The sequence below is a fragment of the Struthio camelus genome, chromosome 7 (assembly GCF_040807025.1).
Source record: "Struthio camelus isolate bStrCam1 chromosome 7, bStrCam1.hap1, whole genome shotgun sequence".
In the NCBI taxonomy this organism is placed as follows: domain Eukaryota; kingdom Metazoa; phylum Chordata; class Aves; order Struthioniformes; family Struthionidae; genus Struthio; species Struthio camelus.
Genome location: NC_090948.1, coordinates 43,254,415 through 43,268,873, shown reverse-complemented (window position 1 = coordinate 43,268,873; position 14,459 = coordinate 43,254,415). Strand labels below are relative to the sequence as shown.

The following is a 14,459-nucleotide window of genomic DNA, read 5'->3' as shown; positions in this document are numbered from 1 at the left end:
CCAAAAATAATCATGGACGGCCTGAGAACAAACCTTGGAGAGATTTCATCTAGAACGAGCATACGCTGTAAAGCCATTGGGACGCAGAGATAAGTTGTGGATGGGGCTTAATTGGACGCAAAGCTCTCCTGCTAACTTTAGCTGTCACTGTTTTAATCTTTTAACTGTGAGCCAAACACAGTTCGAGCCTGGGGACAAAGGTCTCAAAATACACTTAAAGGAGGCAAGGGCTTCCAATCCTCATTTCAACAGAATCATGCCTGAATTTCAAGTCCCACAGAGGGACAATTTAGGGACACAGGTAAGCATTTCTTGCGGTAATCCAGATATCTCAGAAGCGAGGTTTGGGAGAGAAGCTTCTTTCTTCAAAATTGGCAAGGGATGCCAAGAAGCAAGGGATGTCTGAGGACACAGGATTTACCTGCTCTTGTTTACAGCAAACACTCAGGTATCCAAACAGGATTGCAACGAACCAAATTAGCTGTAATGGTACCGCAGCACAAGCCGAAGCACAACGCACTGAGTCAACCGCGACAGACCTTGTCCTAGCAGGACCGACGTCTCCAAACACGGGGCTAGTTAAGGCCACCCCAGCAGGGCGAGATGCTCCCCTGATTTATGAAAGCAAGGGGTGGGCAGAGATGAGAGGTGTCATCAGGAACCATCTTCTCTTCTTACCTGATGCTGTAGCACCATATCTCTGGGACCTTTCCTAACCAGATCTTACACTTGTTAGGAGCTGAACGACTGCACAATTAACAGAAAATGCACCAGACAAGCATCTGGTTCATCACCATCCCAACTAATTACATGGATGATTTGCCATCTTTCATTAGAAATTCAAATAGATATCAGTTCCAGCACCCTCAGCCGCACTGGACAGTTATCTCCAGATACAAGGCAGTATCTCCTCCTGCCCCCACCTACCCATTTCCACTCACTCTTTTAGCTAGTACCCGTGGGGCTACATAACGAGCAGGACCATGGTGAGAACTGCTCACCACGGCTGGCACAGCAAAGGGGCTGGAAAGGAATGAGAAGAGATGGGAGGTGAGCAGGACTGCCCCTCTAGCAGCAGCCCTCATGGGAGACTCAAGGGATCACACAAGCACAGACGACCTCCTCGGGCCAATACTTGCTGACATGTCCACAGAACGCAGGGCTCTCCTTCATTGCGGAGGAAAGAGTCGTCATTGGAAAGCACTGCTGGTCTCCGCAAACAGTTGGTCTAAAACAATGTCCTTATTATGCCCTTTACCACTACTCTTCATTGTAGGAGTATCCCTGTTGTATCTGGTGTAGCTGGCACAGGCTTGGTCCTGGAAAAAGTCCAAGAGGTGAGAACCACAACTCGTGGCAGACTGCAGGAAGATCTGTTCCAAAGAGGAACTCCCTCGTGAAAATATATTACAAATCTGCCGAAGAACTGTGCCAACAAAGAAATACTCCTGTAGTGCGGCGTTATTAAGAGCGCATTAGTCACACGTTGAGCTCACTTAACAGGAGGCTCAGCCTCGTAAGAATACACTTAACATCTGACTGGCGGCTGGCCGCACTCACAGCTCTGGGGAAACTCTGACCCTGCAGAAGGGTAGAGTCAGCACTCCCCCAACCACATTTTTATTTATAGGACTATCTCCCATCATTAGGAATAGAAGCATCTGTTTTTTCCAGTTGAGTAGTTAACATATGCCTATTTTGGTACTCCAGTCTTACCCCTTTCAAGAAGAAAAAAAAAAAGAGGCTTTGAAACATTTTCAGCCAATTGTATTGACAAATGATAAAACAGACTTTTAAAATGATTAAGCAAGCTTTCAAGTTTAAAGTCAAACATACGCTTAAATCTCCACAGATTCATCTAATTTATCTTTTAAAATCCCCTCCCAAATCCTGGCATCTTACTAAAAAGAGTCTTTGGTCATATCAGTTGAACACGATGCATAAAAACTAAGTGTATGGGACTTTCATAAAAAAAACAAGTTTCTTCTACTTGGGCAATTCCCATGGCTGGTCTCCAAAATGGGCAAGTTGACATCTCTGAGAAGAGAAAGCGTCCATCTCCAAAACAGGGGAAAAAAGCTTTCTGCAGAACAGTCATTTGCTGCAGAATATTAAATGTATTATACTCAAAAGAAAAGGAGGAAGAGAGTAAAGGGGGTGGTTTTATTGTGGAAGGTCAACTCTTTACATTCATTATCAAGTATGATGGAGAAACCTCAGAGTCTCTGAAGTCCCAGTTTAGCTCTCAAAACCCTAAGCCAATAGCCTTTTCCCAAACTTCAGTGTAATTAGTCAAAGAGGTTAAGACCATAAGCTCTTCAAAATCAAGCCCAGGGAAAATCCCCAAAGAGACAAAGTTACCCTGGAAACTTTGCCCGTTTCAAGTCGCGGGGTCCCACCACAACATGGAGCAGGGCTTGCAGATCTAGACAGGGAACGAGTGACGGGACCTTTTAAGCATGCAGGCTTCCCAGCACTCCTCAGGAAGTCTCAGTCACCTCAGGACACTCGCACAGAGCGGGTCGAGTCGTGCAGCAGCACAGCAGATCTTCCTGCTTCCCTTGCGATCGTCCCCTCTCTGTCCTGCAGGCAGGACTCCTCTCCTCTCCCACCATTTGTGGGCAGAGATCACGCTTGGACCACCTGACACAGCCCTCTCCTCCATTCTCTTCTTCATGAAGTAGGAGGGGGAGACTTGTCCTCGCTGTAGGATGGATTTTTTTTTTTTTTTTGGACTTAGCAGAGTAATACAGTGATGTGTCACAAAACATCCTGCACAGCAATGGGCTTCCTGGCCTCAAGTTGCCAGCATTCGCTCACACCAGGCAGACCGCTGAACTGGGATCCCTTTCTTCATTCAGTGCTCTGAATAAACCAAAGCAGACCACACTTGCTCCTTGGCACACGCTAACTCTTAGGCTTGTTCATTTTGGCGTTGCTACATCAGCCTCTTTCCTCTGCCAGCAACGTAACACAGAAGATCTTAAGGAGGCTAGCAGAGACTTCCTAGCTACCTGAAACAAGCAGTCCTTTCAGCTTGCAGGCAGACAGTTTGAAATGCCAAAGATTACTGACACACAAGGTTTTCAAGGTGGGGTTAGCTAAATTATTTTTTTTAACCCATAGGAATTTTTGAGCTCTTAGCAAGACCCTAATTTTGAGTGTAGCTAAAATATTCTTTGTTTTGGTACAAATTTGCGAGTTTCAGGTTCCCAGAATCAAGCTCGACACAACCCTGAAATGAAAAAAAAAAAAAATCCAAGCTCAACGTACAAGCTTGTGTTCCAGTAACCTTGCAAATCAAACAGACACTGATTTCTAAAATCAATATATGACTTCAAACCAGCAGGTTAAAACTGGGCATTGAAGTTGGTTTTTCTGAAGTCACCCAAATCAAGCTTTTCTTTTCCTTTGGAAAGATGATGTCGCTACTCTAATTTAATTAGCACAGTAAAACTAGTGAATCATCCTGGGCTCCTACATTTTCATGATGAATTTGGAAGGCTGGGACAGATGTTATTTTAGAAAAAAGATCATTCGGTCCTCTTTCCAAAAATCACAATGGACAGCTGCATGCGCAACAAATATTTGACAAACAGAGCATCCTGTCAACTACTGACAAATATAACAAATGTAACAAGAAACCCGTCCATGTTTTCTCCATTTTTTCGCACAAAGCAATTCTGCTAAATTACCTCCCCATAAATGAATCCATTTTGACAGACTGGCTCATGCTCATTTTACAAACAATAAGTTTCACATTGAAAAAGGAGAACTACTTTGCTTTTTATGTCTAGGATCTGTTCCAAGGCTGGTTTGGAATATGCTAACAGACACCTGATGGTCCCGCAGGACTACTGACAACGCAAAAAAGGGTTATCTTGCAAGAAGAAAGAACATAAATTGTGTTTTCACTGTAGTACAGGAAAGCATTTGGATTGAACATCCATAGCAAACTGATCAAGCACATCTATTTAATCTCTGATAAAAGAGAAACGAAAGGAATTATGCAACCAGATGACTGGCAACTAATTGTTAACAAACATACAGATGGTGTAGCCTGGTCAACTGCCAGCATATCCAGGTCTCATGGGTGCAGAGACATGATCGACAGCTAGTCTAGCTGCTTTGTATGGTGTAACTGCAGCAGCGTGAGAATGCTTCACCCGAATAAAACAGCACACCACTGCTCCCCAAGAAGGAAAAAGTACCACAAGTACACATGGTCTGGTTTCCATATCTTCTTTCAGAAAAAGATATCAGGTTATGAAAAGAGCAAACGAGGTACCAATCCCTCCCAGGGTTCAGGGAAAAATGGAAAGGAGATCAAGGTACGTATTTCGACTACACAGTAACTTTGCTATCTAAAAATTTCCAGGGAGGAATTTACTTACACATAATCTTTTTTTTTTTTTCTTGAATATGCGATTTAGGAATTTAACTAATGGGTTGTGGCTTTCCGAGGTAAACAAAGCATTGTAGACATCCTATCTCTTACCACGGCTACACAGGCACCTTGTCCCTTAGAACAAGCAAGACGGACAACCAGACTTTTACAGGATCCCTGCATCAAATATCACGTACAGAATAACTTGCAATACAATGTCAGGAGATCAAAAATTGAGCTACATTTTGTTCAGTTCTCAGACAGAAAAAGCTATGAGCTCCAGTGTTTGCTGTGCTCTCTTCTAAGCTTTAACCTTTCTTTCACTGTAGCCATCCCCAAGCTGAATTTGTCACACAGCGGAGCAAATCTGAATTTCACATCTGAAGCTTTATATTTAGCCAAAGATTTGAGCAACGGTGTCCAGCCATAGTAGTATTTTTTCAAGTTCACCTTAACTCCTTGTCATCTTCTGTTTGCAAAATGCTTGACTATGAAGGCAGACCGGAATCCTACATTTGTGAGCTACCAGCAAGTTTTGATCCTACGGACAGGCAGCGAATAAATGACCCTCTTTGGATTGTACTCTCTCATCCCACCCAGTCAAGTCTCCTGCAGCAGACGGGCCAGATGTAACTGCAAGAGGGCCAGGCCTGATCATCAGGGAATTGCTCCAAAACTCTTGTCACCTGCTCACCCTGAGGGTAGTCTAGCAAACACAGTGAACTAACATGTAAGAGCAATATTCTATTTGATCAAAATCATTTACTTTAAGAGCTCAAAAAATCAGTTCAATAAGTATAAGAAAACATAAAATGTAGCAAGGGTGGGCACATCCAGCCATGCCAAGTTTCAAATGGCTCTGGACTGTGATTAGCTTATCTTTAAAAGCTGAATCAACATGGTAGCAATGCTGTAAACACAAAACACAGTGAGACACATTAAGCAGTTTTATGTCCCCACTAGTTTCTCTGAATTTGCAAAAAACTTGGAAGTCAACATCTAACTGTGCAGAAGACCACACAGGTGAAGTGGCAACTCCATCTACCGCTAAATAAGAAAGCAGATTCTTTTTGCTCTTCCCCAGGTTGAATTGAGCCTGTCAGCCCATCCGTGTCGCCTTGTGGGTGGATACATAAAGCAGCCATGTCTGGCTGTAGACAGCAGCCACTTCTCTGCTCTCCTGAAAAGCAGCAGGACTATGCCTTCACAAACCTATGTCCTGCTTCACACAGATCAAACATGACTCCAAATCATACGGGGACAGGACACCTGTTTTTAGCAGGCTCATCATATCCCATCAGGAAAGAAATTTTGTAACATTTTTGAGAAGCTCTAGCAGTGTCGTAAGTAGCGGGAGCTACAGAGGATCTACACTTCAAGACACTTCATCAGGTATTCAAACATACATTTCACTGAAAGAACTAATCCTCTTGCTTCACTTCTCTTCTACAGGACAATGCTGGCAGCCCGTTGAAAGAATAAACACTGGCAATGTCAGGACTCAACCCCTACCGTCACCAAAGCAGGCGGTATTGCACAGTCCTCTTGCAAACACAGCCCGATTCCAGAAGTTCAGCCACCCACCCCCTTTCGCAGATGTGCAAAGTGAACTAAAAAATGTCAGATTTACAATCTCCCTTGCAACAAAAGTTCTGCTCCCAGACACAAACCCAAGCCGATAAGAGCTCAGTGTTGTGACCGCCCACTACTACTCCCTGCCTTATTCAGTATCCAGGCTGGATGCACAACCCTCCCTCTGATGTTTTGCAACCTGCATGCACTTGACTTTGCAATGTTACTTTATTTTTCAAAAATGTGATTGCTGTTTCAAGGTCTCCATCCCATGTCAGCAGGGTCTCTTTGCACCTCAGTGAATTTTTAAAGTACGCAAAGGGTGAAAACACCTACAGGAAAGACTGAGGGAAACTCAGCCAGAATCTCTGCAGAGTACATGGTTCAGCTGTGGAACTCCTCACCACAGGAGGCCGCGCAGGCCAAAAGACCACTTGGCTTGAAAAAGTCATTAGATGAACTCATGGAAGAAAAGTCCAACGAGGACTAGTAACAAGAAAGACAAGGTTTCCCACACAAAGTGTTCGTGTGTCCAACCCACATAAGTCGCAATACAGGCTTTTAACTGTGAGCACACCTGGGGTTTTCTAGACTCTTGCCTAAGTCAACATGAAGAATGACAGATTCCTCCCAAACAAGCAGCTATTCAATATTTCATTCACTCCTCCCTAAACCAAGTGTCTCCACAGGCATTATTTATTATATGCTACTCTAAGGCTGGTCGAAGGCTGCAGCTGCAACGTTTCTGCATGTCCATCCCCACACTATCAGACGGGGTACTGGATGGGCCTTGCAAGGACAGAGGCAGGTACAGCTGGCTGCCTCCCACCAAGGGCTAAGTGACTTGTCTAGCCTCACACACAAGGTCGCTGGCAGAAGCGCACACGCAACATAGCAGTGGGCAGACCCTCTACAATGAGGCTCGTTTCTCTTCCCAGAGCCTCTGGCCACAAAAACAACCAATCTTCCAGAAAAATGAGACGTTCCCCCTTCCCTTTCTCCCTTATGCACTTTTTTGCACCACAATGAAAAGCTGAAAAAATAGTTTGATATCAACTAAAACATTTTGTTCTGCCAGAAGCTTATTTGCTTCTGTGAAGATCTCTCCAGGTCAAGAAGTCTTGAAAATGGAGGTACAAACGGTCATTTGCCAAAGATGCACAATCTGGCACGCAGATGGCAAAAAAACACGTCAACAAACTCCAAAGCTCTGCATCTCAAAATAAAAGCCACGTTAAAAAAAAAAAAAGAACAAAGAAAAGTCAAGGAAACTGTCATTTTTCTCAAGCTCTGCTCTCCAAACAGGCGAAAACATTTTGGCACCTACTCAGCAGATAAAACTTTTGACACAAATAGTTATAACTGAGCCAAGCTATAAGTAAACAAAAAAGGAATGCTCTTCTAGGAAACCCGAGGCACTGCTAACAACTGTAGTGCCACCAACCATTTGAGCAAAATCCTAATTTTCCAGCATCCTATTTAGTGACGCACGTTCCCACTGAATGCTTTGAACAGCTTTTTTTGCATCCTTCCTTTTGTTAATGAAATACTTCAGGCAAATTGTCAATTAGAAACGATTGAACTGTAAGGTCATTAAGGAACTATTTCTCACTTCCTACAACTGTGATTCAGAGCTAAATCAAAGATAATTGTTATTCACTACACTCATGATAATAGTGAATTAACAAATAATAACCTGAATTACATGCCGTTCTCTTAATGGACTTCTAAGATATAGAACTGTGACCAAAGTACAAGTTCAAGGCAGAGCATACCATTAGAGGCATTAACATGGGCCCTAAATGCCACTTACCTTTTGCGGGTATGTACAGCTACAAGTTTATCAAGAAATATCTTGATAAACATGAAAAGTCTTTCCATTTTTAAAGGTTATTTAAAGAAACCTCCCAAGATCAACATCGATCCAGTGAAAAATGCAAGTTTGCCAGCGCTTCTATTTCTCCTGAAGACCCTTCGGAAAAACAAAATCCCTGTGGCCTAAATCTGAATTACTGCTGCAGTGCATATGTCTGGATAGCTTGTGCTCTTCAACGATATGTCACTGTCTTGTCTAAAATCAAAGGTGTCTAATCGCAAAGGCTACCCAAGGAGAATACAGACAGAAATCCATGCCTGAGTTATGAGTTCTGGCACATACTACTAGCCAAAAACTTTTCCATGACTTAATCGGTGCCACCCGAAAAACAGTCAAGGCCAGAGTCTCTATTTATCCATGAGTCAAGCAGCAGTACAGGAAACAACTGCTGCCAATTCAAAGTGCTTCAACTCCAAACTGGAGAAAGGATGGTTCAGTTTCCATGCTCATCCCATCTCAGCCACCTGCCTAGAACGCTTCCACAGCTCTGCTGATCACTGTTACCAAGCCTGGTGTCCAACTGCACTCGTGAATCGGAGGACCAGTCCCCTATGAGATGAAGAGAAGTCCCAAACAGCCATTAGCCCTATTGGGGAAACAAAAAACTAACTCCAAGCACTCCAACAGGCAGTCCGTGGATCAGATCTGACCTACCTGACTTTCTTCAGAGGGAATGGGTGTTCAGGCACCAAACATGTGTCCTGGCAGAAAAACGCTTCCACATTCACACTCTTGCACAGACCCAGGAGCTGCTCAGTCCACACAGTCTCCTGGAAAACTTACCCCACCCAGGGCAGAAGACACCGGGGGGGACACCAGAAAAGTCTAACCAAAAATAAGGCCCACAGCTTGCAGCTACTGAGGCTGGAACACATGAAGCTGATTTTGTTACAACGACAGGAAACAACAGAACTCAAAACAGCCTATCATAATAGTTAATCCCGATAACCTCTCCTTACTTTTCAAAGAAAAGCAATATAAAGCCAAAAAAATGGTAGTAAGAAAATAATACAAAATATATCACAAATACTAAACATGCAACTAGCACACAATCACCTTTTACTATCATGGTGCAACGAGTAAGGCGCTGTATTTCACATTGCTGTAAACCCCACTTTTGAAAAGTCTGGTAACACATGAGAATAACGGTCCTGAGAATTCAGCTAAGACCAAAACATGCTGATTCACTAAAATAAGGGTTTTGACAACTGCTGCACTGTCTTCTGTGCAAGTTTCACGGATGAGCTATCCATAACCGCTTTGATTACAACATCCTTGAAAGATCCTTAGAGATGTTTATATTTAAGGCAATAGCAAAAACAAGCATGCAAGCAGAGATGAACACAGGGGATTTAAAAAAAAAACCTCACTCTATTTTTTATTTTACAGTGCTTTGCAGCTGAAAAGTGAAACTAAATATAAGCAATTGCATAGCCTGTGGTATCGCAGTCCATCTGAACTCTGCCCTGTGGTTGCAGTTTCTTTAACATGAGAATACTTGCTAGACAAAGAAACAAAGCATCTTCATATTTCCTCAGCGCTGATATCTAATGTTGTGTGTTTTTTCTTTTTTTTTAATAAAAAATTAAACATATCAAAAATATTTTTGCATGTTGATTTGCCTTTGAATAAGATCAAATAATTTGTGATTGTGCACACGTAAGCGCTACATAATCAACATCCAAAAATGTGTGATCTACTGGGCTGTTGAAATGGTATCTATCTCCACGAAACAGAGTTGTGTCACGTGCCACATGCCACACCACCCGCTTTCCTGGAGATATTGTTAGAATAGCTGATAGATCACAAAGCTGTAACTTAATCTGAAAAAGGTGATTGCAGCACTCAGCTTTCATACTGCCCTAAGCGTCTGAAAGTATATCCAGACAGAAATTCACTCCAAAGAGCCAGCAAGGTGGGCACCCACCCCTTGCCAGAGGCATGACTCTTGTCTCCCGTGTCCCAGATGAGCATCCTAACCATCAGGCTGTATTTGGTTGGGTCTCTCCCACAAAGAAACACTTGTCAAATAGCTTGATTTCATGAAATATTTTGACTAACTGGCATTTTCCACTAACCCCTGCTTTGTCAAAACATTTCCAAATGAGGGCTAGAGGCCAGTCATGCCAGCGATTCAAGCCATTTAAGAACAGGGCCGTTATCTATAGGTTTGTGCACTGCAAGAAGCTGTCTCTCAGGGGCACACTGTACCATCTGTATTCTTCTGCCTGTTGAACAAAAATTACCGCCTGATGCTGAGAGGTAACGACCTGAGGAAATGCCAGCGACACCTCAGGTGTACAGAGAACAAGCTTGTATTTTGATGGTACTCAAAGAACTACTCAGTCATGAATGCTTCACTGTGCAAACAGGCCACATAATAAACAAGGGCAGGCCCACAGCTACATGTTACTCACAGCAATTATTTTAAAGTCTACTCACTCCTGAGAGCACGATTTCACCATATGGACACAGAAGATTTATGTAAGGAACGTTAAACGGTATGGTCATCACTAAAGAGTATTATTTAAAAATTAAAAAAAAAAAGTCAGTTCTAAATCTTGTCAGAAATAAATGCTTTCTGCTTTCAATAAGGTCTTTGAACGGAACGAGACTACGAGACTGTCTTCCATATAGTGGATTTCATGCCTTTTATAATGCCATGGGCAGAACTAAAGGGATTATTTCCATACTAATTAGCAAAAGAGAGATTTCTGCATATCACGTCCTGTGTCTTAATTGCAATTAAGGAACGTTTTTAATTGTTAAGGACAACGGATGCATAAGTCTAAAACCTAAAGTTTTCTCCTTCATGCCTTACCACAGCTCACATTAACAAATGGGTGTGAAGTGAAAATATCTTCAAACTAGAGCTTTAGAGAACATTCAGGTTGAATGTGAGTGTCGAACCCTGGGCTTATAATTATTCAGTTTTCAAAATCAGAAGCATCACCAAATTATACAGTCAATTCAACTCCTAGCAACTAGCATCACTGCACCTTTCAAAGGAGGACAATTCTTAGCTAATCAGCGTCACATACGAAATCCATTTTTGTCATATTCTCAGATACCGAATATTCTTGGAAGCGTCCACTCTCCCTCAGGAACGCACCATATAAGCTTCACAAAATGTTGTCTGAGGGAAAAAGATTAATGCATCACCCACACCAGGAAGAAATGGCAGAAACCAAGATGTTATTAGTAACGAGGATGTCACGGGGAAAAAGAAAAAGGGGAGTAAGTGCGACGCCAAAGAACCATCAGCTGCCATACTAAAAGGGATCTCGTTAGGGCGATTATTAGCTGCCTCTCATCTTCATTTTCCAACTGGACCCGTCTTAGCTGTTCTGGTTTCAAAAGCCATCCTGAAAAATTCATCACCGTGTTACAACTCCTCTGAGTTACAATATTTAGGCCACTAGTTGCCAGGGCACGTTTTGCAGTTGCCTGCTCTTCGTCAGGCAGAGTCTCTGATAAGCTTCCCTGAACCATGCTAGGTTGTTTCCTTGAGACTGAATCCGATCTGCCATGGGCATATGAAAATTATCTTAGGTTAGTATGTAACTCCTCATATCTTTTGCTGATAAAGGGACCTCTATCAAAGCGAAACGCATTATCGTATACCTGTAATCAACTTGAGATGTTTGAAACCTAGAGGCCACTGAATCCATGTTATGGGCCTGAACTTCAGTTTACACTTTACACAACCACGTGCCCCCCGGGCAACATACTGGGGAAATCACTAATGGGATAATATTGCAGTTTCAGCACAATGACTGAATCTTATAACCAGAAGCCTGAGTGAAATTGGCGGGTTTCTCCTTCTATAACATGCCAGGCAAATAACCACATAAAAATACACCCTACTACTGTCAACTAGATACCATCAGTTTTGACAGTTATAGGACAAGGGTCATTTACAATCTTGTATATAAAGGTCATTTCTCCAGCACAGGGTAGAGGCAAAAGCACAGGCATTATTTTGGAAAGTTTAATAACACCTCTCTTCTATCACAGAAATAAGGAGAATTCCAATGTATAACTCACAAATTTCACCTCCCCTCCCACATTCCCTGAAATAATCCATAAACCAAAGTTTTCATATTTTCCAAGAAAACACAGCTGTATAGGTGCACTCTGTGGTTTTGGTTACATTCCTATCTGAATAGATTAGCAGTGTATTATAAACACATTAAACACCTTGGAAAAATGCTGGATTTATAAAGAGGTAAAAATCAACAAGCAAAAGAAACCCTAGGGTGTTACGTCAGGACTTTTTACGGTTCTGACTTAAACTAGAAAAAAGTGTGTGCAGTCAAACCCCAATTCCAAGAAATAATGGAGCGGAGCTGGCAAGCGGAAAATGATTTCTGTCCACGACTGTGTTGTGCAATTTCACTTTCTAACTGAATTCTGCTCTTCTTTTTATTTTTATTTTTTGCTTTGCGGATGTTTTTTTCTATGTAAACTAGCCTTACTGCAACGCTGAGAGCGCTAAGCGTCGGTGGCCGTTTCGCCGGCTTCTCCCTCCATGTGCCTCAGGTGGGATCCGGACAGGAAAAACCCCAAGAGATCTGAGCGAAACGCTCGCTCTGTCTCGCTGATCCAACCTTTGGCCTCACCTCAGAAGCTGCCAGGACGGCTGTTCTTTACAAGGATCAGTACAATTAGCAGTAAAGTTGACAATTTAGTCTCTGCACGGCAGTTCAGCTCGCAGACCGCGTACAGACAGCGTATTTGCCGAGCGCCTGAAGGAGGACATAGAGCTATTCTGAGAAACAGCAAGGCCCTTGCCCCTGGGACACAAACTGGAGGGCCAGGGCACAGAGCACTCACGGGACGGGATTTAAGAAGAAACTCACTGACGCGTCTTCGCCGGCATGAAACGTCTCAAGGAGGCACAAAGCGCTGCAGCCACGGCACGTATCTTCTTTTCCAGCACCCAAAACGGACTTGCTCTCGCTCCTTCTGCGTGGCAACCGGCGCGCCCGGAGCTGCCACCAGCCCAGGAGCAGAGGGCTCCTCCGGCGCGAGGAGCGAGGGGTGGGTTATAATCGTTCCCCCCGGCGTCAGGCACCGGCTCCGAGCGGGCGTCTACCAGCCGTCACTGACGCGACCCGCAGGGCGCCGCCGCCGGCTGCCGACGCGACAGCCGAAACTCGCTCGGCCGAGAGCGAGCTCCCAGCACGCGCGCTCGCCCGAGGAAGGGCTGGAGAGAGCTCACGCCTTTCAAACGCTGCCCGCGGGCTTCGGGCCAGCCCCAGGGCCGACGGCACGGACCGCCGTTGTACGGCGCCCTCCCGCTGCAGGCTCCCTCAACCTTTAACGTCTTGTTAGCTAACCGGGGAAAAGGCTGCGCGGAAAGGCGCTCTGCCCACCGACGCGGCCGACGTTCCTGAACCGCAGGCAGTTCCACCTAAACCTGAGGAAAAACTTCTGGACTGGGAGGGTGACAGAGCGCTGGCACAGGTCGCCCAGAGAGGAGTGGAGTCTCCTTCCCCGGAGATATTCAAAACCCGTCTGGAGGCGATCCTGGGCAATGTGCTCTAGGGGACCCTGCTGGAGCAGGGAGGCTGGATGATCTCCAGAGGTCCCTTCCAACCTCAACCCTTCTGTGATCCTGCGACGCCCCCGGGACGGAGGGAGCCCTTTCGGGGCGCGACCCGCCGGCCGTTGACGGGGGCGCGAACCCGATGGCGGGGCAGGCCCCCCGCTGCGGCGAGGAGCGGCCCGCTGACCACGTCGGCGGCGCCTTGACCATCCGCCGCCTGAACCGCGACGCGGTGGCTGCCGCCTTCGCGCCGCTCCGCGGCACCTGCCGACGCTCCGGTGACGGGCGAGCGCCCGGCCGGTCTCCAGCCGCCTCGACGCGCCCCGAGCCCGGGGCGGAGAGGGACCCTCGCTCAGGGCCGCCGGCGCCCCGCACCCGCGCTGGAGGCGGCTGGTGGCGCGTCGCCCCCAGAAAGAGCGGCCCGGGGCAGGGGGGCGTCGAAATCGCTCGAGCCCACCTGCCCCGCGGCAAAGGCCCCAGGGGGAGAGGGACCCCCCTCCCCTCCTCCCGCCGCCCCTACCGTCTTCTCGCTGCTCGACATGGTGACGCGGGGCGGCAGCACGGGCAGACGCGGCGGCGGCGGCCGGCCAGGCGCTATAAGGGCTCCGGAGACACGTAGCACGTCCCTGGGCCGGCCCCTCCTCCGCCGCCTCCTCCTCCTCCTCCTCCTCCTCCTCCTCCTCCTCCTCCTCCTCCCGCCCCGCCGACCCCCATCGCCGCCCGGCGCCGCTCCGCAGCCGCGCTCGGCACCGGGCCGGGCTGCCGACGAGCCGGCCGCCTCCCTCCGCGGCCCCGCTGCGGGCCTGGCTCCGCTCGGGGGCTGGCGGCCCTCTGCAGCCCCATGGCAGGGGAACCCGGCCCTCAGCGCCCAACACCTGGGTGCCCAGGGCTCCCACCACGGGGCCCGGCTCCCCTCTGGGGCCGGCGGCTCCCTCCTGCGGCACCACGGCCCCGGCCCTCCGCCCCCCGCGCTCCTGCCCCCGACCCCGGCTCCCCTCTGGGGCACCACGGCCCCGGCCCCCCGCGCTCCTGCCCCAGACCCCGGCTCCCCTCTGGGGCACCATGGCCCCGGC

General features: G+C 46.6%; 1 protein-coding gene across 4 annotated transcripts in view; it reads right to left on the bottom strand.

Moving 5' to 3' along the window:
- Positions 1-14,046, bottom strand: part of PAPSS2 (3'-phosphoadenosine 5'-phosphosulfate synthase 2) — a 37,996-nt gene extending 23,950 nt beyond the window's left edge. For all 4 annotated transcript variants that reach the window (XM_068951112.1, XM_068951113.1, XM_068951114.1 and 1 more), the window contains exon 1: positions 13,907-14,046. In XM_068951112.1, coding sequence (XP_068807213.1) covers positions 13,907-13,927 — 21 coding nt within the window. In that variant the 5' untranslated portion in view covers positions 13,928-14,046. The remainder of the gene's footprint in view (positions 1-13,906) is intronic.
- Between the last annotated feature and the right edge of the window lie 413 nt (positions 14,047-14,459).